The sequence below is a fragment of the Castanea sativa genome, chromosome 1 (genome assembly GCF_040712315.1).
Source record: "Castanea sativa cultivar Marrone di Chiusa Pesio chromosome 1, ASM4071231v1".
NCBI lineage: Eukaryota > Viridiplantae > Streptophyta > Magnoliopsida > Fagales > Fagaceae > Castanea > Castanea sativa.
This window is the reverse complement of record NC_134013.1, coordinates 22,338,552-22,365,601: the sequence shown is the minus strand read 5'-3', so window position 1 is coordinate 22,365,601 and position 27,050 is coordinate 22,338,552. Positions and strand designations below refer to the sequence as shown.

At 40.2% G+C, this 27,050-nt stretch overlaps 1 protein-coding gene across 1 annotated transcript; it reads left to right on the top strand.

Moving 5' to 3' along the window:
• Positions 1 to 19,241: 19,241 nt before the first annotated feature.
• On the top strand, positions 19,242 to 26,777 carry LOC142609947 (cellulose synthase A catalytic subunit 1 [UDP-forming]-like). Its single transcript, XM_075781675.1, has 14 exons — positions 19,242 to 19,525; positions 20,391 to 20,586; positions 20,663 to 20,844; positions 21,178 to 21,298; positions 21,394 to 21,580; positions 22,082 to 22,348; positions 22,436 to 22,781; positions 23,303 to 23,440; positions 23,526 to 23,651; positions 24,338 to 24,550; positions 24,651 to 24,915; positions 25,030 to 25,226; positions 25,321 to 25,671; positions 25,825 to 26,777. Exons 1-14 carry the CDS (start codon positions 19,445 to 19,447, stop codon positions 26,410 to 26,412), a joined length of 3,258 nt encoding a protein of 1,085 aa, XP_075637790.1. The 5' UTR covers positions 19,242 to 19,444; the 3' UTR covers positions 26,413 to 26,777.
• The last annotated feature ends 273 nt before the right edge of the window (positions 26,778 to 27,050 follow it).

The window sequence follows — 27,050 nt, the reverse complement described above, 5'->3', positions numbered from 1 at the left end:
ACCGACCACCGGAGGTGTTGGATTTGGCTATAATGGGTCGGTTCAGGTCGGGTTGGTCGGGTCTCTGGGTTGCTTAGATAGTCTTACTATTTAACTTATTTTTACTACTATTTATGGGTCTCACTGTATTTTTTGGTACTATTTATGGGTCCTACTGTACTATTTCAACTAACTTTTTCCTTTATTATCTACTGTACTTTCAACAAAAAATTTTCAGTTTTAGCTAAATAAATTATTTTCAAACAGACCCTAATGTTTTTATTTTGTTATTATTTTTTTTAAGGAACTAACTTATTAACTTACATAATATGTCAATGTCATTCATGAAAATTCAAAAGAATAACCAAAAAAAAAAAATTACTTGAGTGTAATAAACATTTTGTAGCATGAAATATATAGAACCAAATTAGTTTAGCTATAAGCATAAGGTCTATTTGGATGGAAGGGGGAAAAAGCGAGAGTGGAGGGGAGTTGAGAAGAGTTAGCTAAAAAATGCTAATTTTGAGTCAAATTTATTCTACTCTACTCCATTACCTCTGCCTTAATCCAGACAGACCATTATATATTTGATGCCTAAGCCCTATGTGCTGATGTGCATATTTCTTCCGTGAATAATTCTCCATTTTGTATATGTATGTGCTAAAGTTGCTTGCATTTTCCTATTAAAAAAAAAAAAAAGTTGCTTGCATTTTTTGGGTTTCTTTAACAAAGATCATGATAGGAACAATATCAAATCAAACCAAAAAAATAAAAAAAAAAAGAAGAAGAAGAAGAAGAAGAAGAAGATAGGAACAATATCAATTAACCAAATGCTAATAAAAAACCTCTCTGCTTAGCTAAAATTAGAATATCTTCATGTTCAAATTACACGATGCATGTGCATATTAGCAATGGCAACTTTTTGTTTTGCTAAATCCAAATTCCACCAAAAAAAAAAAGGAACTTTAGCAATGGCAACTTGCCTATTGCCACTTGCCACTTGCCACTTGCCACTTGCCAGGGCTCACCATGATAGACAAATTTAAATTGTACTACTTCTTTGTCCTACAACGAAATGCAAATGTAGTTCTCTGAATCTTTTTACAAAATAATAAATGACAATAATATAATAAAATATGCAATATTTATGGTCCTTTTTGTTGACACCGACAGAGTACATCTTTAGCTGCGCGCAAAATATATAGGAAAAAATTGATCAAAAAAAGAATAGCACCCCTTACATGCACTAGCTAGTTTGTACTTTGTACCTTTGTAGAATGTGATAAATAATAAACATCTCTTGAATATATGCAAGATAAATATATTCAAGATATTTATCTTGAATATATGCAAAATAAATAAATAAAAGAGTTTGTAAGTGTGATGAATATCTTCAACCTATTTAAACCTACTCATGAGTCATGAGACTTATCACTTCTAAAATCTAAAATTTTACAGTTCGTTTAGTAGTATTGTTCTAATAATTTAGTTTGTATTTTTTTAAATTACATGAGTGAAAAAATATAAAAACACATATCATGTTATTTAGACATTGAGAACTATTGTTTAAATAATAATAACAAACAAATTGTTAGACTCGCAAAATATGGTCCCACTTTGCTAGTGGTATTTAAATTAGAGTAAGGCACCATGTGTAGCAAAAAAAAAAAAGAAAAGAAGAAAGTGAACTGAGTGACCCGTAATTTTCAAACAATGATATCACTAGGATATATTTATACATTATTAAAAAAAATTGCATATTTATACATCATTAAAAAATAAATAAATAAATAAATTGAAGCATGCATAATTCGAGTCCACCGACAGCCACCTTGAGTAGAAAATAGGAGCTACCGACAATAACCGGTAAGCCCAAAGGACAGGCTGTTCACAGCAATTATTAACATTCACAAATATTTGCCGGTTGCCCCTTCAGACCCTGCCTTGACAGAGACGGCTTAACAGATTAACCAGGTACGTGTCCTAATGTTATTGGGTGGCTTGAGAAAAATGTCTAACAAATATTAATGATACCTTATGCAAGTCGTTTTGTCCCATTGTTTAGCTCAGCTCACAGTTGGCTCGAGCTCGACTCCAAAATCCAAATTTCTTCTGCAATATACTAATAGTTTATAATTCTAGAAGAAATATTTATTATTTATTTATTGGCAAAACTACACTATTAGTTCTGAAATTTATCCTGTGTGCGTAATTGGTCCTTGAAATTTCAAATGAGCGCAATTGGTCCCTCAATTTTCCAAAATGAGCAATATAAATCCTTTGGCTAACTTCCTTTGGTGCTGTTGCTTATGTGACTAACGGAATAATGACTTGACATGATGTGACATTTATTTTTATTAAAAAATTCCAAAATTAAATTTACAACTAGACTCATTTCAATTCAAATATTTGTCCTAATCAGTACAAAAAAAGAACTAGCAGCACCCCCTAATTGAAGCACAATGGAGCTGAAATCAACCTCGGGAAACTTTTCCTTTGCCTCCATGCGAAAATCTTCGAATCTAGTTGCATAGTTGGCATCCAGCAAGTCAATTAATTGCTTTGAGGTCCTAAACTCCTCTACGGCATCTTCCTTGGCCTTCTCAAGAGAATTGCTCAACTCGTCGGTCTTCTTTTGAAAGTGATCAAGACAAGTGTCTTTCTCTACTATATCAGCTTTCAGCTCTTCAACAAGGTTCAGCAAACCCTTGGTTTCCTCCTTAGCCTTGGCTGCTGTTTCAGCCCAGCCTTTACAGTCGTCCCTGACTTCCTATATCCTTTTCTCCAATAAAATCCTCGTCTTATTCAGCTCAGTAGCCTGTCTGGACGCGGCTATGAATTTCGACATAGCCTACACAAGTAATTACGAATTTTCGCATAAAGCAAATAAATAAAGCGTATGATGAGGAAGATATGAACGAAAGGAAAAAGAATGGAGAAAAGTTTGTATTAATTACCTTGAAAAGGTCATGGACACCTGAGTGTTCAAACTCTCTCAAGGACATGTTCTAGCATGCAGCCACATCCTCACCAGAAACTACCTTCTCAAACCTCTCCCAGGCCAAGTCCTCATTCTCGATGATGTTTGAAGCAACTTTCAAAGGAGGTTGGGACGAGGTAGGAGCATTAGTTTTGGATGGAGGGGTATGGGTAGGCTTAGACGACTCTACGTCCAGGTTCTGGATGGATGACGACTGAGATGGAGGAGGAATGGGGACAACAGGAGTGACGACCCCAGACTTGGACGACCTCTTGTGCTTCGCTCTCTTCTCCTTCAGACAGCTGGGGAGATTCTCAAGATTAACAGCTTTTGACAGGCTTCTCTTATCACCTACAGCAAGACGAGCCTGAGTTTCAACGTCTTGCTTGCTTGCCTCATCCACAACTTCCTTGCCCTTGTTCTGTTTCATAGTAGCCATTCCTGCAAAGAAAGTTGTTAGCATCATTCAAAAATATATATATATAATAATAATATGAATGGCGAAACGAATGAAATGGCGAATAAATCTTTCAGGGAAAAAACTTACGTCTACGGACTATAATTTCGTGAGTTGTGGCTTCAGGAGAGGGCTCAGGGCCAAGTCCCCAAGTAGCAAGGCGTTGAAGGGTAACCAAGGAATGGAAGTCCCTCTCTGGGTGAAGACGGGCTTTTTGAACACGTCCCAAATATAATTTGTTCAAGGACGGCCTTCTAACACCTGTAGTAAGGACGAGGAGCTTAGTTAGTATAGAACGACGTGTGATAAAAGTAACACTATAATAGTAATAAGCATACCTTCAGGACAAAAGTTCCCTAACTCTCCTGTATATGGGGCAAATGGATCCCTGCCCACCTCAACAGGGTGTCCTGCCCAAAAACCAGAGACGAAGAAAAACTCCGTCTTCCAATTCCTATCTGATGTGACCAACGATTTTATTATCCTACAATCTCTTCTTCTGACTGTAAATTGATAAAAGCCACGGGATTGGCTAATTTCAGAGGGTTTGTAGCAAAAAAGGAATTCGTCCACGGTAAGGGGACAATCCCCTTCAAAAACCTCTCTCCACAAAATTTGCATAGAAACGATGAGTCTCCATGCATTGGGATTGAACTAACACAGCCCTAAACCCAATCTAGTGAGCAACTCCCTAGCAAATGCATTGAAAGGCAACCTAAGACCTTTTAGAAGATAGGCCTCATAAATTCCTATGCCAAAATGAGGTTGGCAACACCACTCATCATGAACGGCCAACTTAGGGTTTAGCTCATTTGGAATCTGATACCAGCTTCTAAGAGATGCTAACTTCTTTTCATCCGTCTTAGAAGGAACCCCATAGCACAGCTATAGATGGTCTCAACCTCGTCCTTAGGAGTGGACGGGGGAGCACTAGAGGGACCAGCCCCAGACCCAGACGCCGCTCTCGTCCTAAATTCCTCTTGAAAGACTTCCAGGGGAACCACAGGAACCCTAGAAACATACTCGTATGTGGTGTTACCCCCACTACTACTACTGTTACTACTATAGCTACTGTAACTAGTTGAGTTATGGTATTCGTCTATCTCTTTGTCAACACTATTACTAGACGAAGAAAAAACTTCAGACATTGTGAAAATTTAGGGAAACCTAAAGACGAGTGTAAAGAAAATACTTGGCTCTAGATGAAGGGAAACTAGGGACGCTGGAATACTTCTAAACGAGGCGATGGACGAGGAATGAGAGGGTATGAGAGGAAATCTACTACTTATAGGCGTTGAAAAATGGAACTTGAAATGACGTGATCAATCAGGAAGAGCCACGTGGCAACTTCCTTGAAAACACAAATCGACGCGACGGTTAACTTATAAAGTCATGACACGTGGCACAATCCGAAACCAATGGAACTCAACGATTAAGATCGTGACACCTGGGGTAACTCATGATCATGAACAAGGAAACACGTGTCCAAAGATTAGGAGCTCTAGACGACCTTTGGACGAGGGGGCAATTGATAGGGTATGATAAAGTACCAACCTCGACGTCGTCCATAGAGGTCGTCCAGGACAAAGCCAGTGAAGCAAGGACCTTGGAAACCTCACTAATAACTACCTCGTCGAAGAAGGAAGAAGCTTGGACGAGGTTCGTATGATCAAGGAACAAGTCGTCTCGTCCTAGAGAGTTGCAAAGCTCGTCCTGAACAAAATCCGTCCATAGGAGGAACGACCCATATTCCTAAGCTAGGTACGCTTGACAGGAAGATCCTCGGACGAGGCTGTCACACTTAGGAAAATTCTCGAGTGTATATTACAATTCCTTATTACACGTATAACTTCCAGTGACCGTTATGTGAAAGTATATAATTACTAAGCAGTTATGAAAGTTATCTTTGAACCCTCACACCTCCTCGAATCCAGGGGAGGCTACAAGTTTGATAACTGTCTTTAGAACACTATATAAATGCCCATTCAGACCAAACAAAGGTACGCTTGATATTTTCCAAAAAGTTGGAACTCCGAAAATAAAGCGAGAAAACTAACTTTGCCATCGGAGGGTTCTTGGCCGACGATCCCAGTTACCTTTGATCGCTTTTCTTTCTTTTTCAGGCCATCGAGAGAGCAAGTGGTCCTTTCAAGTCCGAAGCATCCAGTCTACTGATTTTCTTCGCATTATCAGGAGGCATCTTCATTAACTTGTAAAATTTTGAGGTGGCACACTAGTATTGGAGGGTGTAAATAAATGGGTTTACACCATATCTAGTTTGAATTTAAAATCTTTTATAATTGGTGATATAGTTTGTTGTGATTGGAATAATTTCACTTTCAAATAGGTCCACCACTCACAACATTTTTATTGTATCCCTTGAGGTATGGGGGAATAAAACTCTACCCCAAGCCTGAACAAAAGGGCAGTAAACTTCAATGACATTAGTTTGACAAAACAAAATTAACTTAATGTTAAACATTTTGTAGACTAACTTGCCCTTTGGTTTAAGGTTCATTCTGAGTGTTTTTTTTTTTTTGGTTTCCTGCGTCTTTGCTAAAACATATTTCAAGAACCTCCTTAAAAAAAAAAAAAAATTGCCAACTTAATTGCAACTTTTCAAATAATGCTTTGAAATTGTAAACTAAATACACAATGTTCCATGTTCTCTCGGCTGGGGCATATTTTCTAGGATGCTAGCTGCTTACTCAATGGTCTCAAATGGGTGGAGCTCAAACACGTAAAAATAAGTGCTAATTTAGTGGCTCACTTGCTTGCTAGGTATGCTAGAGAAGTGTCGGATGAAGTTATTTGGTTAGAGGACTCTCCTCCTTTGGCTATGGAGGCTTTATATTTGAAGTCTATTTCTATACAATGAATGAAAGTTTGAATTCTGTTTCACAAAGAAAAAAAAAAACACTGAAATTATGAGGAGTATCAATTGCAACTTGATTACTAATTTTGGTGTGTTAATACAGATGTGACTAGTACTTTTCCTTAAGTTGTTACAGTTGGTATCGTAGTCGACTCTAAAATTCTATGCGGTCCTGGATACATTTCCTTACAACATGGGTCCTAAAGACGATGTTAAGAATTTAAGTGGGAAAATTGTGATACCCAGAAAAATAAAAATAAAAACAAAACAAAAAACTAAATAAAGAGATGGCGTCCACTTGGTGCAATCACACCATGGAAGATATAAATTTTATCTATATAATTTGGACATCAACTTATATAAAATGTAGTGCATCATATTACATAAGGGGAATAAATGTGGTAAAAAAAAAAGGCGAGGACATCAATTTGTGCTATTGTGAAATTTTAAAGTACTCACAAGTGCATGAACCATACCGAAGTATAGTTTAACAAGAACGAAGTCAAACCCACAAGGACTTGAATAAACATAGGAAAATTAATCAAATCTTAACTAAATTAATCCTAATCTAGTTTAATAAAAATCGGTTATTTGAAATTAAATATATCAAGCAAATAATTAAACTAAGCAAAGATATAATATAAAACAGTAAAGAGATGTAAACAATCTAGAGAAAAGAATTAAGGTTTTAGAATCCGCCTTGTAAGTCATATTAGCATATATTTATGATCATTAAATTTTCTCAACCACTACATGATAATCTAGAAATCAATCTTGCTACCATGGAAAATATTATCATTAAAACTTCTATTTAAATATCTAAAACATGCAATTCTTCGCTTCTTAAGTATAAAATCAAATCATCAATTGTACCTGTTAACAAACAAATCACAAGAGATATCCAATTTTATAATTAAGAAATAATAAACAAAGCATTCAATTAATTAATACAAATCCTAAATCATGAGAAAAACATGATTGAACTCATATCTAAAATCTCATCTTAGTCAATTGATATGAAGCAAGAACAATTTAAATCATTAAAGAACAAATATTGTGGGAAAAATTAAATCACATAAATATTACTGATCATCCTTAACAAGGTTTCGTCCTCAACCCTAATTATAAATTTAGCTACTCATATTAATTGAAATAAAACATAATAATAAAATACTAAACATTAAACTACACAAATAAATAAAACTAATTGTCATGGAGGAAAACCAAAGAGGTAGCTGTGCTCTATATGTTCAACCCCCAACCCTAGCACTAGCCCCTCTGAATTTTGCCCTAAAGAGTCTTTAAATAGGTCAAAGAATCCTATTACAAGTTGAATTCCCGTTTGGATAAAATCTCAGATTTTTAGGCTTCACTTAACCGATGATCTTGGCACATTTGACGTTAGAATTCAGACTTTTTGTAAACTACAAAATTGTTGTCCTTTAAGCTAACTTTCCAACTCGATTGGACATTTGAGCAAACTGGTGTGCAAGCTGGAATCCTAATCCGAATTGTACTTGGATTTGGTGCGAATTTCCTTTGATTCCTTGCTCCAATTGGACTTAAATTTAATTGGGTTGATTTTCTTTAACTTCATCATGACCCTTGTAAAAGTAAAGTCCATTAGCTTTATTCTTTGCACAAATCCACTTATTTAATTCCATTCTCCTATAAAAGACAAATTCACGCAATAAAATTCAATTAAGCACAAAATTGATTATTTAGCATTATTCCAAAACTAAATATAAAATGCATGAATTACCTCTAAATAAGTATGATAATGCTTTCTAAAAATAATATAAATATGCAAAAAAGAAAAAGAAAAAGAAAAAAAAAGAAATGACGTCCACTTGGTGCAAGCACACCATGGAAGATATAAATTTTATCTATATAATTTGGACATTAACTTATATAAAATGTAGTGCAACATATTACACAAGGAGAAAAAATGAGGAAAAAAAAGGTGAGGACATCAATTTGTGCAACCACACCATGTAAGACACAATTTTTAATATAAGTATATGATATGATATAACTAAGAAATTAACTTATATAATATAAATTTTATTGTGATTGTTAATTTGTTATGACTGCAATAAATAGATTATTGATTATTATATAGTTTTATTATTTTTATATAGCATGCAGAAGATTTTATAGTTTCACTTGGAAGGATGATTTTGCATATAGATAGGTTCATATATATATATATATATATATATATATATATATATATATATATATATGATGATGCCAAAAATATCACCAGTGAGTCGCAAGCTCCTCAAACAAAAGCAACACCTGCAAAAAGAAAGTAAAGGACCTTGAAAAGAGCACCGGTCTGGTGTCGGCCGAATACCCTCCGAAGGTCAAGTTAGAATCTTGTTCCTTTAACCCTAGAGTGCCAGAGTTAAGAATATTATGCGTACCTTCATATTTAGGGTTTCTGAGGTATTTATATTGAGCAGAATTACCTTTCATTTAGGATACAACTTCCTTCTCAAGCTTATTTCCATATAGGAATCTTCCCAAACGTGTGTCGCAAGAAGTCCAAGTGTGCACGTTTGCGTGGGGATAAAGCAAAAGCTCATCTGATGCATATCAAATTACATGCCACCGGGATCTTACAATCAATCCACCTATGACGGATAATCAGCAAAAATTGACCGTCATCGTCGCGTCACTTACGGTGTCCATCCGTCATCATTATCTCCGTCCATTTGCTATTTTTATCACCTTCAGTTGCCCCCTTCAGTCCTTGGATCCGTCCTCATAATCTGACGGATTCATGGAGTGACTAAAGACAATGTATCAAATGGGAACGGGCTTGGTATACCACGACGGATGACACGTGGCCTGTATTTCTGACGAAGAGCACGTGGCCCTCGTGGATTGGCTATTTCCCCAAAACGAGGCGTCGCTTCGTATTCCGTGCCCTTTGTTCTATAAAAGGCCAGATATTTCTCCCTTCATTTCTTCTTCTTGTCAAAAAATTTGTGAGCAGAGCGCAACCGTCACAGCTATAGTGCCTCCGTCGTTCGCCAGATCCGGTATGTATTCCAAATCTTTTCTCTGTCTTTCTTTGAATTTCATTGTTTTAAGTATATGCACTTTCCTTAGAACCGTCGGTGTCTTAGGTTATACCGTCATAAATGTAGGTAATGTCTAGTGCGTCAAGTAACCGGTCGTTTGTCCGCGAGGGGGCGGGCTACGATGAAAAGTTTCCGTGGGTCCAAGAGATCCCGACACTTCAAGTGAAGAGAGGAATCCGTGGCCAAGTACCTCTTCTTCCTTGACGGTGGTCTAGAGACGGAGAGTTCGAGTCGTCCGGCCAGTGAACTTGGACGGTGTGGATCCCCCCATCCGGTCAAGAATTGGCCCAGGATGGCCTTAGGGAGTTCGTCATGCCGCCTCCGGACGGTAAATGATTTTAGGTCGTCCATGATCGAATCTCAACTCAGCATACTTAGGACCAAGTACCAAATACCGGATAACATTCGTCTACGTCTTCCCAAAAATCCGAGAAATGCTACTATAGGGAGTAGACGTGTTGGGATCTACGAGCAAGCTTTAAAGGCGGGGCTCAGATTTCCATTAAGTTCTCTTCACCGTCGACTTCTTCAATACCTTGGTCTATCCGTCACCCAAATCTCCCCCAATGCCTGGAGAGTGTTCATTGGGGTTGAGGTTTTGTATGGGGCAATGTCTGACGGTTCCCGAAGGTTGACGGTGGAAGAATTTTTCCACTGTTACCGTCCCACAGAGATTGTCAAGTCCAAGGGGATGTATAGCTTTACAGCTAGAAGTCCTTTATTGAGGCTCGTCAGTGACACTCCAGACTCAACGAACAGAGACTGGAAGAGTCGCTACTTCTTTTTGGAAGGGGACGAATGGATGTGTCGTCCAGGAGATGTAACTTACATGCCCGTCGACACAACATGGGGCATAATGCCTCCGTCGGGTATGTGTATTCCTTTTACTTCCGTCCAGTCTTTGAAGTTAATAATAATAATATTTTATTATTATTATTTTTTTTAAGGTCTAACCGTCCTTTATTGCAGCTCGGGACCGTCCTCAGGTTGATTTGGAGCAGTGGAATTTTCTAGAGAAAATTTTTAACAAAACAAAACTGCAAGAGAGAACTTGGGCTCAACTCGTCACACTCGATACACTTCACTGGCATTGTGAAGGACCCGAACCTTCATCCGCTGCCCGTCAATACGATAATAGAATTCGAAAACGTAAGTTCATCAAAACTATACCCGTCTTTCATTTTTCTCCTGTTTTACTTCTACTTTCCTTTTCATCCGTCTTTGATTTGTAGAGATGGACGCCGCCAGGAGGAGGGCATTCATTAAGCAACAGGCGGCGAAGAAAAAGCAAGAGGGGGGTCAAACAAAGGGGACGGTCCCACCTGTACCGTCAAAACAGACTCAAGCTGAGAAAACGGACCGTCCTCCCAAGAAGCAAAAGACCTCTACTGAACCCGTCGTGGCCTTGAAGGCAGAGAAGATGGGCGCCAAGCATGGAAAGGGCAAAGGCTTGATGAAAGGCCCAGTAGCCTCCGGGGAGAAACCACCCGTTCTCTTTCGGGAGGATTCAAGCTATGCCCTTGAGAAGATGTCGTCTATGCTGACAGCTGACGACTATGCAGACCTCGGCAACCATTCAACGGAAGCGATGGGTGAGACGGGTCTTTTCACCCTTGCACAGGTAATTTTGAATCCGTCTAATATTGTTGCCAAGTTCCTTCTCATCCGTCATAACGTTGTACTTCGCTTCCAGGCCATGGTGATGATGAAAGGGCTCCATGGCCGTTGTCTCAATCATGAGACATCCATGGACCGTCTGAGAAAGAAAAACCAGACGATGGAGGATGAGCTGCACGAGCTGAAGACCTACAAGATCAACATGGACAGAAAGCTCAAATACTCGGAGCAGGTCAGAGAGGAGGTGGAAAAGGAGAACGGGCATCTTCGTGAGATCCTGAATGACAAGGAGAAGCAGCTGACGGAGACTACGTCCAAGCTTCAAAGCGCAAAGGAGATAGCCATTCAAGAATATCGTGATTCTGAACTCCTCTTGACGGAACTGGGGGGCTCCTTTGCTGACGGGTTCGATGATGTAATCTGTCAGGTGAAGTCATCATACCCTGATCTGGACGTATCCCATATATCCATTGACGCTCAAGGGCAAACACTTGCACAATCCGTCCGTTCGGAAAGCACAGACGAAGTGTTTGCCGTCACTGCTCCTGCTGACGAAGGCGAAGTTCTTCCTCCTGGTCAGCCAAATGACGGTCCATTGGTCGAGAACTCTCCAAAGAATGAATAGGACACTTGCTTTTTTGTAAAAGTTTTCACCGTTGTGAAAGAACTTTATTTAACCCGTCATTTGTAATTATTGAACTTGACTTATCAAATCTTTTGTTGCATGTTGCTTGCTCGTTATCCGTCGTATATTCAGTTAATCCGTCCTACTTTGTGAATGGATTTTCAAATATATTTTTGCTAACCGTCCACCATGTAGACATTCATTTATGGGATGATCCGTCCACTTTGTGAACTGATAGGTTTTTACACTTTGGGAGATCCGTCCACTCTATGGATTTGTAGATTTTTTCCCTTTGGGTGATCCGTCCACTTTGTGGACTCGTAGGTTTCTCACCCTTTGGGTGATCCGTCCACTTTGTGGACTCGTAGGTTTCTCACCCTTTGGATGATCCGTCCACTTTGTGGACTTGTAGGTTTTTCGCCCTTTGGGTGATCCGTCCACTTTGTGGACTTGTAGGTTCCTCACCCTTTGGGTGATCCGTCCACTTTGTGGATTTGTAGGTTTTTTACCCTTTTGGGGGATCCGTCCACTTTGTGGACTTGTAGGTTTTTCACCCTTTGGGGGATCCGTCCACTTTGTGGACTTGTAGGTTTTATTGTAGATTTTCATCAGCATGCATTTGAAAAATTCCTCTCATAAGTTCAACAAACCAAATTGTTCATGAAAAAGAAAAAACTGAGCTCTAAAAAGCCATAACTGTCTAAAATTAAACTGAAAAGTAAGGCAGTTAGTGTTGTGACTGCTGCACTATTGGTAGTACTTCTTCAGGTGCTCCGTGTTCCAAGGATGGCCCAACTTCTTTCCGTCTAATGTCTCCAAGTAGTACGTTCCTTTCCTGCGCCATGAAATGATTCGGTACGGGCCTTCCCAGTTGGGACCTAGCTTTCCCAGGGATGCATCTTTCGTAGCGCCAAGCACTTTTCGTAACACTAGATCTCCAACTTTGAAGTCCCGGTGCCGAACCTTAGAGTTGTAATGTTTTGCCATCATGTCCTGGTACCGCGCCAGTCTTTGGGCCGCGGTTGCCCTAACTTCATCAACAAGGTCAAGCTCTAGACGTAGTGCTTCAGCATTCTTACTCTCGTCATAATTTTCCACGCGGTAGCTCGTCATCCCCACTTCTGCCGGTATGAGGGCTTCAGCACCAAACGCCAATCGAAACGGTGTCTCTCCCGTTGGCGTCCTTGCCGTTGTTCTGTACGCCCATAGGACACTTGGTAGTTCGTCCGACCATATGCCCTTTGCCCCCTCGAGCCGGGTCTTGATGATCTTTAACAAGGACCGGTTTGTGACTTCAACTTGTCCGTTGGCCTGTGGATGAGCGGGCGACGAGTAGTGATTCTTGATTCCCAGCTGAGAACAAAAGTCTCGGAACGCATCGTTGTCGAATTGCTTCCCGTTGTCTGACACAAGCACTCTCGGGATCCCATATCGGCAAATAATATTTTTCCATACAAAGTTGCGAATATTTTTCTCCGTGATGGTAGCAAGAGCTTCTGCTTCCACCCACTTGGTAAAGTAGTCGATACCAACCACCAAGAACTTCAGTTGTCTTGCCGCTATTGGAAATGGACCCATGATGTCTAACCCCCATTGTGCGAATGGCCATGGGGCCGTCATGGGTGTGAGTTCCTCCGTTAGGCCCCTGATAAGATTGCCGAACCGTTGACACTTATCGCGAGCTCTCACGTATATGTGGGCATCCTTCGTACGCATTGTCGGCCAATAATACCTGCTCGGAGTAGCTTGTGTACCAGAGACCTTGATCTGAGTGGTTTCCACAGAATCCCTTCATGAACTTCCCTCATTACGTAGTCTGCTTCGTCATGGCCCAGGCATCTTAGATATGGTCGGGAGAATCCTCTTTTGTAGAGGATGCCTTTGATCAGTATGAATCGGGCAGCCCTAACCTTCAATTTCCTTGCTTCTTCCCTCCCGTCTGGAAGCTTGCCGTCCTTGAGGTACGCCACAATTGGAACCGTCCAATCATCTTTAGTGGTTAATTCCTGCACCTGAACGTTATCTAGTAACGATGAATATTGGACGAAGGATAATACCTGCTTTGGGACGACCATAGGTTCGGCCGAAGCAGCCTTTGCGAGTCGATCCGCTTCTTGATTCTCTTCTCTCGGGATCTGAGTTATCACGAATTGCAGATCACTCGTTCGACTCTTCACTTCTCCGAGGTACCTTCTCATTCGTTCACTCCTACAATCATAGCTTCCATTAACTTGGCTAGCAACGATTTGGGAATCGGAGTAGACCATTGCCTTCCTGGCGCCAGCTGCTATCGCAAGCTCCAATCCCGCCACCAGGGCCTCATACTCTGCTTCATTATTTGTAGTAGGGAATTCCAGACGGATCATACACTCAATCTTATCTCCTTCCGGGGTATGGAGTACAACTCTGACTCCTCCCGCACGCTTATTGGAGGATCCGTCTATGTGAATTCTCCATGTAGGAGTCTCTTCTGCCCCCTGCTCCTCATGTGTAGTGAATTCTGCAATAAAGTCTGCCAATATTTGTCCTTTCACAGCTGTTCGTGGCTGGTATTGGATATCATACTCACTTAGCTCGATAGCCCACAAAGCCATCCGTCCGGCGGTTTCAGGATTGTTCATTGCTCTCCGCAGTGGCTAATCCGTCAGGACTATTATTGCGTGTGCTTGAAAATACGGCTTCAGTTTTCGGGCTGCTATTACAAGTGCGAAAGTGAGTTTCTCCATCCGTGGGTACCTCTCCTCTGCGCCTCGTAGCGCTCGGCTTACAAAGTACACGGGCTTCTGTACCTTCCCTTCCTCTCTAATGAGAACTGCACTTACCGCCGAGATGAGACGAAAGGTGCAGGGAATAATTCCTCCCAGTGTAGACGGGCTAAGCAATGGCGGGGCGAGAGATATGCCTTCAACTCTTCAAATGCCCTTTCGGCATTCGTCCGTCCACTCGAAAGATTTCCTTAGCGTCCTAAAGAAAGGGAGACACTTGTCTCGTTGCTCTTGATACAAACCTATTCAAGGCCGCTATCTTCCCTGTCGGGCTTTGTACTTCCTTCGCCGTCCTTGGTGGAGATAGATCCATAATTGCTTTCACTTTCTCGGTTGACCTCAATGCCCCGCCGGGACACCATGAACCCTAAGAACTTTCCCGCAGCTTACTCGAACGCGCATTTGCTTGGGTTTAGCTTCATTTTGTACGTTCGAAGAGTGTCGAAAGTCTCCGGAGGTCCAGATGATCCGACGCCTTTACGCTTTTTACCAACATGTCATCTACGTAGACTTGGACATTCCGGCCAATCTGGTGCTTGAACATCTTGTTCATTAATCGTTGGTATGTGGCTCCTGCATTCTTGAGCCCAAATGGCATCACCTTGTAGCAAAAAAGCCCTTGACTCGTCACAAATGATGTCTTCTCTTGATCCGTCTTCTCCAACTTAATCTGGTTGTACCCCGAGAAGGCGTCCATGAAGCTCAACAACTCATGTTTTGCGGTAGAGTCCACTAAGGCGTCAATTCGTGGGAGCGGGTAACTGTCTTTAGGGCACGCTTTATTTAGATCCGTGAAATCAACGCACATTCTCCATTTCCCATTTGACTTTTTGACCATTACTACATTCGCCAGCCAGTCTGGATAGTACACCTCTCGTATGAAGTCCGCTTCTCGTAGCTTCTGCACTTCCTCTGCTGCGGCTCGATCCCTTTCGGGGGCGAATACGCGTTTCTTTTGTCGGACTGGAGAGAACGAAGGCGACACGTTCAATTTATGGACTATGACTGTCGGATCTATTCCTGGCATGTTGTCATGGCTCCAAGCGAACACGTCTTGGTTTTCCTTGAGGAACAATAGGAGGGCACGTCGAACCGTTTGGTCAACCGAGGTTCCTATCCTGGTGATTCGGTCGGGCCTCGAGTCGTCTAGTTGTATTTCTTCCAATGTCTCCATGGGTTTTGCCACTGTCCTCTGCTCTTCAATATTCAATGTCTATACATGGTTATCCATCTCCATCATGGCCACGTAACATTCCCGTGCAGTTACCTGATTTCCGCGCAATTCTCCAACTCCATGTTCAGTGGGGAACTTGATCATCAGATGGTAGGTTGAAGTGATGGCCTTCCATGCGTTGAGGGTAGGGCGTCCGTGTATGGCGTTATATACTGAGGAGCAATCAACCACTAGAAAGGTGATGTTTCTAGTTATCTGTTGCGGGTAGTCTCCTACCGTTACTATCAATGTGACGGATCCTAAAGGACGGACCCGGGTTCCCCCAAAGCCAACGAGGGGCGTGCATGCTGGGATCAGGCTCTCCTTTGCAATTCCCATTTGCTGGAACGCAGGATAGTAAAGGATGTCTGCTGAGCTCCCGTTGTCCACAAGAACTCGGTGGACATTGAAATCTCCTACCTGTATACTAACCACAAGCGCATCGTCATGGGGGTGGTGAAGGCGGCCGGCCTCTTCTTCAAAAACTCGATACATCGGAGTCATTCCGTCGTATTCTCTCTAGTGAAGAGCCCGTCGACCGGACACTTTGTCCGTCCGTAGGTAGGTCTTCTGGCCTTTTGGACGATCTGCTGAGCGCTCCCCCCATTATCATCCGTATGTACGCATACCGGTGTCCGGGGCGCTCGTTTTCCCGTCTAGGATTCTGGCTCCCGGGGCCGATCGGTTCTTTCCTTCCTCACGAACCTTTGCAACCTTCCCTGCCTTATAAGGGCTTCGATGCATTGTTTCAAGTCATAACGAGTTCGTCGTATCATGGCCGTGGTCACGGTGAAAACGGCAATATCTATCCTTGGCCTTTTGTTCGGATCTCCCTTCAATTTGTCCGGAATGTCAAGCTTCCTTCATCTTTGATTTGCATAAGCACTTGGTCAATTGGGGTCATGAGGGGGTGAAACTTGTAAACCTCCCCGAAGGTGGTTTGGGTCTTCGGTCTTCTCGTCGATCCCCGGTTCTAACCACTTTTCGTCCGTTATCCGGTTTCGTATCTTCCCGTCTTTCCCTTTTCTTTGGTTTATAGTCGTCTCTGGCCAGCAAGGCATCCTCCGCGTTCATATACTTCGTCGCCCTGTAATAGACATCGGACATAGTCTTTGGGTCATTCTTACACAGGGAAAATAAGAACTTACCCTCTTGTAACCCGTTTGTGAATGCCGCCACAAGTGTCTTGTCGTTTGCCTCGTCTATCGAGAGGGATTCCTTGTTAAAGCGGGCTATATAGGACCTTAATGTTTCGCCTTCTCGTTGTTTAATTCCCAGTATACGTGCAATAGATCTCTTGTGTCGATGACTTCTAATGAAGTGTGATACGAACTGTGCACCTAGTTCCTTAAAAGTGCCGATGGAATTAGGCGTCAACCTGCTGTACCAATCCCTCGCAGGCCCCTTCAAGGTAGTGAGAAAAGCCCTACACATAATTTCATCTGGTACACCCTGAAGATGCATTAAGGTTCTGAAAGACTCCAAGTGATCCAACGGGTCCTTGGATCCGTCATAGTTTTCCACATGGGGCATGCGAAATTTTGCTGGAACGGGGCACGAATTTACCAATGCTGTGAATGCTGAATCCGTTCTATGGACTAGGTCGTCCAAATTGCTGGATACCCGTCCTTTAAGCGCGCTCATCATTGCATCCATACGTTCCCTCATCTCCTGCATTTCGGTGGCTATGTGAGTCGGCACAGCGTCTAAAGCAAGTGGTTGAATGGTTTCTTGTCGCTCGGGTCTAGTCGGAGCGTTGCTGCCCTCAGGTCTTTCCACGTTCCTTCCTTCAGGACTAGCGCCCTCCTGATCTTCCTGCGATGCACTCTGATGTGCGGTTATTTGCCGCAACTGTTCTTCCAAATCATGATTTTGTTTGGTGAGGCGCTCAACCGCTGCCGCAAGCGTTTGGACCTGCCTCTCCAATGCGATGGCGCGTGGTTCGTCGCTTTGATTATTGTTCGTTGCCATCGATTGGGTGAGTGCCATGCGACTCTTTGTCTCAGGGATAGAGCGAGGCTAAAATAATCAGAAGATTTTCTTCTTCCTCAGTTCCCACAGACGGCGCCAACTGATGATGCTGAAAATATCACCAGTGAGTCGCAAGCTCCTCAAACAAAAGCAACACCTGCAAAAAGAAAGTAAAGGACCTTGAAAAGAGCACCGGTGTGGTGTCGGCCGAATACCCTCCGAAGGTCAAGTTAGAATCTTGTTCCTTTAACCCTAGAGTGCCAGAGTTAAGAATATTATGCGTACCTTCATATTTAGGGTTTCTGAGGTATTTATATTGAGCAGAATTACCTTTCATTTATGATACAACTTCCTTCTCAAGCTTATTTCCATATAGGAGTCTTCCCAAACGTGTGTCGCAAGAAGTCCAAGTGTGCACGTTTGCGTGGGGATAAAGCAAAAGCTCATCTGGTGCATATCAAATTACATGCCACCGGGATCTTACAATCAATCCACCTATGACGGATAATCAGCAAAAATTGACCGTCATCGTCGCGTCACTTACGGTGTCCATCCGTCATCATTATCTCCGTCCATTTGCTATTTTTATCACCTTCAATATATATATATATATATATATATATATATATATATATATATATATAAATTATGTGAATATCTGTTATATATATAAATTATGTGAATATCTGAACTTCAAGTTAATAAGTTACGGTTTTAAAAACAGTTTTAATGAAAGTATATTTAAAATTTAGGATATAATTTGAAATCGTCCTAAATTATATGATTTATCTAAGTTTTAATTAAAGAGTAGTCACTTTTTTTTTTTTGATGAGAAAAGAGTTGTCACTTGGTATAGAGAGAAAATAATTCTTTACCATAATTATGACTTGTAAGACCTAATTTTTATCGTATGGTATATTATTTGACTTTACTAATGAGTTAGATAAACTCATAAAAGCACAACTGTAATTTAAAAATAAAGTTTAAAAAATTTGTATACAAACCAAATGATATTGAACAAGCTAAAAATTATAATTTATTCAATAGGATTAGTGGTCATCACTTAGGTTGGTTTAATAAAAAGATAAAAACAGCATATATTGGCGATAGAGTAAAGCTTAATACAGACTAATGGTGGTAAATTGTCATTATTATTTTTCATGTTGGCCCACAACTAATGCTACTTTTTGTCACTTAGCTAAGATAGAATTTAAACTCAAAAGATTGACTTAGTAGTTCCTAAGGTTTCATGATATCCATAGAATCCTGAGTTTGAAACTTTTTGCTAGAATCTTGGGACACTCACAGGGTTCCTCTATATAATAACCTGTGGTGGTGAGATGGTGAGATTACATACCCAAAAAAAACAGTTAGATTCTGAACATTTGTAATTAAAAAAAAACTAAGGTGGAATTTGAATATCTGATATTTTGGTTAAAGAAAAGCAAAAAAGGAAATATTTTTAAAATAAAGCCGGATTGGGAAGGAGCCGTTGCTGACTAACTTGGTCAGCAATGGCCGCGGAGCCGCAATGGGTTAGGTATACATGCAACAGGTCCAGCCGGTGGATCATTATTATTATCATTATTTAAAAGAAAAAAATCAAAGAGAGAGAGAAAAAGACAATAAAGTAAACAAAAAAACCAAAATGATAAAGAGACAGCTTAGATAGATGTGTGGACTGTGGAGAGCAAACAAATAAATACTGAGACTTTGAGAAAGTGAAGAGAGAGAGAGAGAAATGGCTTGTTGAATGCGCGAAGAATTCACAGCCTTTGGCTCTCTCTCAAATCCACAACGCTACGGATCTGTCTGTATGTTCTAATTTTTGAAAACAAAAAAAATATAGCATTTTGAGGAAACAAACAACATGGAAGCTAATGCGGGATTGGTAGCTGGGTCACACAAGAGGAACGAGCTGGTCCGGATTCGCCACGATTCCGATAGTGGGGTCAGTGATTTTTCTACTTACCCATTTCCGATTTTCACTCCCTTATTAGTCCAATCCATTTCCTGCACTGTGTTTGTGTGTGAGTTTGTGGATCTTGATTCTTGATGTTGACTGTGTAGAAGTGAGTGGAAGCTCAAAGTTGATGCTTTTTCTCTGATGGGTAGTGGCATTTTTGGTTAGTTTTGTGGGGGATTTCTCATGTGGGTTTCTAAATTTGAACGCTGTTTTGATTTCTGTTAGATAAGACTAAATTTGATGTTTTGATAGCTGAATTTATTTGGGTGAAAATTTAATTAATTGCTGATTTTGATATTCAGTCAGACTTATTATGGGCTGGCTGGTTTCAAACTATTGACAGTACTTTGATTTGATTTGTTAGTGTTCAAGCTGATATTTTGATAGTTCAGATTCAGTGGAATTTAACTCCATTTTTGCTAATCTTAGATGAGATCACCCATTACCCACTAGACTCTTGCCTTTATTTTGTTAGACTTCCACTCACTGATTCACTCTTTCAGCTACATACCCAAGATCTACTCTAGCTGTGTTAATCTGGGAGGAGGATATACTTATGTGGTTTACATGAATTTTGTTCTGTGAAACATGAATGTGATTATTCAGTCGTAACAATTTCTTTTTCGAAATAGTATTCTGAATTAAGCAATGAATACGGAATACCATTGTGAGTTGCTGTGGCAAATGGTGTGCCATTGCATTTTCATCATCAGAAACTATTATTGAAAATAGAGCTAGTTAATTAAATCATAACTAGATTGTAAAGTTGCTTTGTGTTGTACATTAACCTCTTTTGGCTTATTTTTCTTTTCTGTCATTCTGATTCTCACATTGTTTTTGTACAATGCAGCCCAAGCCCTTAAAGAATTTGAATGGACAAATATGTCAGATCTGTGGGGATTCAGTTGGCCTTACAGCTACTGGTGATGTCTTTGTCGCTTGCAATGAATGTGCCTTCCCTGTTTGCCGGCCTTGTTACGAGTATGAGCGGAAAGATGGGAACCAGGCTTGTCCCCAGTGCAAGACTAGATATAAGAGGCACAAAGGTTAGCTTGCAGCGAGTCCATTGTTAATTTATGGTTGTAGGTTTTGGAATGAAAGTTGATAAGGTCTGTATTTCAGGGAGTCCTCGAGTGGATGGAGATGATGATGAGGATGATGTTGATGATCTAGATAACGAGTTCAATTACACCCAAGGAAATAGCAAGGCAAGACGCCAGTGGCAGGGGGAAGATGCTGAACACTCTTCTTCCTCAAGACATGAATCTCAACAACCGATTCCCCTCCTCACCAATGGGCAGCCGGTAGGCAATTCAAACAATCCATGACTCTTTTCTACATTCACATCTCTGATGCTTAATTTCTGGATTTGCATCCTAAGGTTTCGGCGGTTAAATTCCATCTCTATTATTTTGAAAATTTATCTTAGAACTTCCGTAAAATATCATAATTGTAAAGGAGAAACATAGATGGAATCCTTGCATGTAAAAAATATACCAGATTAGTCACTTGCACTAATTGTTACAAGTTTACAATTGCATTTAAAACGTTCATATCTAACATGCTTTTTGCAATTGATCATGCCAGTGATATAGTTTTGGAACCTTCTCTTTACTAAAATGTAAATATGTTTTCAGATGTCTGGTGAAATTCCATGTGTTACACCTGACAACCAATCTGTGCGAACCACATCAGGTCCTTTGGGACCCTCAGAAAAGAATGTTCATTCGCTTCCTTACATTGACCCAAGACAGCCAGGTAGACAAGTAACTTTAGTTTATTTATTTAGAAATCCTCAAACAAGCTTCTATATCACTTGTATGGACTTTATCAAATATCATCTGTTTCTACAGTTCAGGTGAGAATAGTGGACCCATCAAAGGACTTGAATTCTTATGGGCTTGGAAATGTTGACTGGAAGGAAAGGGTTGAAGGTTGGAAGCTCAAACAGGAGAAAAATATGATGCAGATGACCAGTAGATACGCTGAAGGGAAGGGAGACCTGGAAGGCACTGGTTCCAATGGAGAAGAACTGCAAATGTTAGAATCCCGTTTTTTTTTTTATTTATAAAATCTTTATTTCTCATGCTCTCTTGGCTGTTATGACTTTATTATTTACTGTTAATATTTCCCTGATGCATGGTTTTGACTACTGAATACTGATTGATAATTTTTGACCCCACATTGTATTAATGGCCTTTTCTTTTGGCTTGGGTAGTTTCTGAATCAAGTTTCCTATATTTAATGCATGAAATTAATTTTAAGATCCTGTATTGGTCTTTGTTATCATATTTGATTATATCCTGTACCCCTCAACTTTTCCCTCCATCAATTACTTTATATTTACTATATATATATATATATATAATATTATGCCAAAATGTTTAATGCTCAGTTAGTCAGTGACGTAATGTTGAAGCATGGATTTTGATTCTGTAGATTGACAATGGAATGGCTTCTTTTGCCAGCGTAGTTGGTTAACATTATTTTGTGTGATTTTTTTTTTCTTTTTTGTTGAGCTGATAAATTCATTTGTCACAGGGCTGATGATGCTCGGCAACCTTTGAGTCGCGTGGTGCCCATCGCTTCCTCTTACCTGACACCTTATCGTGTCGTCATCATTTTGCGGCTTATTATTTTGGGCTTCTTCTTACAATACCGTGTTACTCACCCAGTGAATGACGCGTACCCGTTGTGGCTAACATCAATTATCTGTGAGATATGGTTTGCTCTATCCTGGCTTCTGGATCAGTTCCCAAAATGGTTTCCAATTAACCGTGAGACCTATCTTGACAGGCTTACATTGAGGTTAGTTAACTTCATTCTAGTTATGATGGTGTTAGAACACAAGGAAGTAGTCTGTTTTCGTTGTTAAACATTATTTATGTTGCACAGATATGATAGGGATGGAGAACCATCGCAGCTGGCTCCTGTAGATATTTTTGTTAGTACTGTGGATCCCCTAAAGGAGCCTCCTCTTGTAACAGCGAACACCGTTTTGTCCATACTTGCTGTGGATTACCCTGTTGACAAGGTCTCTTGCTATGTATCAGATGATGGTTCAGCAATGTTGACCTTTGAATCCCTCTCTGAAACTGCGGAGTTTGCAAGGAAGTGGGTGCCCTTTTGCAAGAAGCACAACATTGAGCCTAGGGCCCCTGAGTTTTACTTTTGCCAGAAAATTGATTACTTGAAAGACAAAATACAACCTTCATTTGTGAAAGAACGCCGGGCGATGAAGGTGAGTGTGTGCTGCCATGTTGGATCTATATCTTTCTATTTTTGTGATAACTTGCTGGAAATAACTTCATTTTCCTTATCATATTACGGGGTGCATGGTTGATATGCAAACTTTGTGATTACTGTGGTGTGGGGCTTCTGAAGCTGTCAATTGTTTTTTTTTTTTTTTAATTGATAAAAATTGCTGATGAGATCAATGTGAGATTTGAAACATCTCTCAAGCTTAATGGTCTGTTTGGATTTTGGGGGGGGGGAAGGAGAGGAGTCGAGGAGAGTAGCCCACAACAGATATTAAGGCCTTCGGATACTGTATAAGGAAATTCTAGAGAAATTCTGGAGAATGCTTGCTACCCTGAAATTTTTGTCTTTCCTGAATGATGAGGAGAAAAAAAAAGTTGGGTCAAAAGAAAATGCCATTTTGGAGTTTTGCCTTTATGCCTTGTGTTAGAATGTAGATGGTTTAAATAAGAAGATTATACTAACTTCACTGTTTTTGACTTTACAAACCATTTTGTTTCAAAGAGAGAATATGAAGAATTCAAGGTACGGATCAATGCCCTAGTGGCCAAAGCACAAAAGACACCAGAAGAAGGTTGGACAATGCAAGATGGCACTCCATGGCCTGGAAATAATCCTAGGGATCATCCCGGAATGATTCAGGTATCATCATTTTTTCCAGGTGATTTATTTTAAGACTTATCTATATTCTCGTTGTGATTTATTTTTCTATTGACTGGAAGAACAGGTGTTCTTAGGCCACAGTGGTGGGCTTGATACTGATGGGAATGAGCTACCACGACTTGTTTATGTTTCTCGTGAAAAGCGACCTGGCTTCCAGCATCACAAGAAGGCCGGAGCAATGAATGCATTGGTATGTCTACTGCAGGCCTTAAATGTAGTGATTTGATGGTTACAGTACACATTTTGATTAGTAAATTATACATGCACCCTAATAGGTTTAGAACTCAAGACCTCGCCCTCCACTCATTCCTATGGGAGGAAGTACAAATTTGTTGGTTAGACATCTACAACCATCAAATTATTCCTATGTAGGTGGTGCAGTCTTGTGATTTGTAACTCTTATGACTACACTAGATTTCAATTATCATTACTTAAAAAAAAAATTATTATCATAGAATTTTTAATTTTAGCTGTTTATGGACTGCCTTGGACATTTACAGAAACTGTCCATTGGCTGGATGTTGCAAATAGATTGCATACATATGGAGGCTAAATAAGCCCATAAGAAATTTTATTTAAGTATGAGCCTTATTATTCCATTGACCAATTTCAAGTTGGCTCATATGCTATGTAGTAGATGCTGATGTTAACCAAAATGGAGAACAAACCAAATGAAAAAGATTTCTCTTACATCTTTAGTAAATAGAGATCCCACCCCTCATTTCTCAAAAAAAAAAAAAAAAAAAGACATCCCACCACTCTGTACCATAGTTTGCCAGTGATGTGATTGGTTGCCTGATGGATATGGGAGGTTTGTTGTGATAGGAAGGATGTTAATCCATGTTTTCTGACTTGGTTATATCTAATTTTTTTCAGATCCGAGTTTCTGCTGTCCTAACCAATGGTGCATATCTCCTGAATGTTGACTGTGATCACTACTTCAATAACAGCAAAGCTCTTAAAGAAGCCATGTGTTTCATGATGGATCCTGCTTATGGAAAGAAGACATGTTATGTACAGTTCCCACAGCGTTTTGATGGCATAGACATGCATGATCGATATGCTAACCGCAATATTGTCTTCTTCGATGTAGGTTCCACTAGATGTTTGATCGCAAATTCTTTCTCCATAGTGTTTTACTGTGCTTGCGCTTGGTTAAGTATAATCTTGTAATCGTTGTATTTTGCAGATCAACTTGAAAGGGCTGGATGGCATCCAGGGTCCTGTCTATGTGGGAACTGGTTGCTGTTTCAACAGGCAAGCTCTCTATGGGTATGATCCAGTTTTAACCGAGGAAGATTTGGAACCAAACATTATTGTCAAGAGTTGTTGTGGTTCTAGAAAGAAGGGAAAGAATGGCAATAAAAAATACATTGACAAGAAGAGGGCAGTAAAAAGAACTGAATCCACTATTCCCATTTTCAATATGGAAGACATCGAGGAGGGTGTTGAAGGTTGGTTTTCTTTAGAAGCTGTTTTCCCTAATTTGACAAAAAAATCATTGTCAATCCAATAATCCTTGTTTTGTAATATTAAAAGTCTGTGACCGCGTTCCCTTTGTTCTGCAGTGTATGATGATGAGAGATCACTTCTTATGTCTCAGAAGAGCTTAGAGAAGCGTTTTGGTCAGTCTCCGGTTTTTATTGCAGCCACCTTCATGGAACAAGGAGGCATTCCACCTACAACCAACTCTGCGACCCTTTTAAAGGAAGCAATCCATGTTATCAGCTGTGGATATGAAGACAAGACTGAATGGGGAAAAGAGGTAAGTATATCAATATACAACCTAGCAGTTAGATACTGATTTGATGTTGTTGTGCTTATGCATTATTTAATCAGGCCTTTTGTTTTACTGTCAGATTGGATGGATCTATGGTTCTGTCACAGAAGATATTTTAACTGGGTTTAAGATGCATGCCCGTGGTTGGATCTCAATCTATTGCATGCCTCCCCGCCCGGCATTTAAGGGGTCTGCTCCAATCAATCTTTCTGATCGGTTAAACCAGGTTCTTCGATGGGCCTTGGGATCAATTGAGATTTTGCTGAGTAGGCATTGCCCCTTGTGGTATGGCTACAATGGGAGGCTGAAGCCTTTGGAGAGACTGGCATACATAAATACTATTGTGTATCCCCTTACATCAATCCCACTTATTGCGTACTGTATGCTTCCTGCCTTTTGCCTTCTCACTAACAAATTCATCATTCCTGAGGTGAGTGATGGTTCGGCCTAATAACAAATTAATGAGATGAATCTTTCAAAGCATCACATTTGTTTATTTCTGGTATATCTGCATTCACTGACTTGGCGGGAGATAATTTGGGAAGTTAAAATTTTGTTTGTTTCTGTTGCTTATTTTATGCAGATAAGTAATTTTGCTAGCATGTGGTTTATTCTCCTCTTTGTCTCCATTGCTGCTACTGGAATTCTTGAGCTTAGGTGGAGTGGGGTCAGTATAGAGGACTGGTGGAGGAATGAACAATTCTGGGTCATTGGTGGTACATCAGCTCATCTCTTTGCGGTCTTCCAAGGGCTCTTGAAGGTGCTTGCTGGGATTGACACTAACTTCACTGTCACTTCAAAGGCATCTGATGAAGATGGGGACTTTGCAGAGCTATATGTGTTCAAATGGACATCACTTCTCATCCCTCCAACCACAGTCCTTATTATCAACTTGGTAGGAATTGTTGCTGGTGTTTCATATGCCATAAACAGTGGATACCAGTCTTGGGGTCCCCTCTTCGGCAAGCTGTTTTTTGCCATATGGGTCATTGCCCATCTGTATCCATTCTTGAAGGGTTTGTTGGGTAGGCAAAATCGTACCCCAACAATTGTCATTGTCTGGTCTATACTTCTTGCTTCCATATTCTCCTTATTATGGGTGCGGATCGACCCCTTCATCTCCAGCTCAGCAAGGGCTGCCGCAAATGGTCAATGTGGCATTAATTGTTAGTTCATTTCGACCATTTTCTTGTGGTATATGCCATCTCTCTTATTGAAGCGCGCTGTGTATATAACAAGAAATTCTGGTATCAGAATCTCACGATAAAAGAAAAAAATGTTGTCTACAGGATCTAAGTTATGTTCTGTATGGGAGTTTGATGGAGCAAAACCTGAGAGAGAACCCTTTTGTATGTTGTCTGATGTTGTCATTATTGTGTAGTGTTGTGATGAATTCTGTCAGGAGCATATAGAAACTATTTATGCCAAGTGCTTAAAGTACTTCAAAAGAAACGAGTTTGTTATTCTTTGGTGTCTTAGATATTATTATTTGGTATGATGGTGGAATAAAAATTAAGTTATGAATTATTCATCCTATATCAGAGTAAAGAGATTGGCTTGAAGGGATTATTTTATATCATCTTTCTATTTTGTCATTGTGTGCAATTCGAAATTTACCAGGCTGTATAAGCGCTGAATTTTTAATGATGCTTAATTTAAGCTTTTGCTGTTTACTTAGCTGGTTCTTAATATGTCGACATGAATGTCAAGGCTGAACTACCATTTGTATTGATACTGAAGCATGGTTTTAGAGATTGGTTACCAGGAATTGGAAAATTTGTGAAAGGACAAAATTAAGGTACAATTTCT

Coding starts and splice junctions, on each gene's coding strand:
- LOC142609947 (XM_075781675.1), top strand. CDS start 19,445: ATGGAAGCTAATGCGGGATTGGTAGCTGGGTCACACAAGAGGAACGAG. Junction 24,551..24,650: donor GCAATATTGTCTTCTTCGAT/GTAGGTTCCACT, acceptor TGTATTTTGCAG/ATCAACTTGAAAGGGCTGGA. Junction 25,672..25,824: donor ACAAATTCATCATTCCTGAG/GTGAGTGATGGT, acceptor TATTTTATGCAG/ATAAGTAATTTTGCTAGCAT.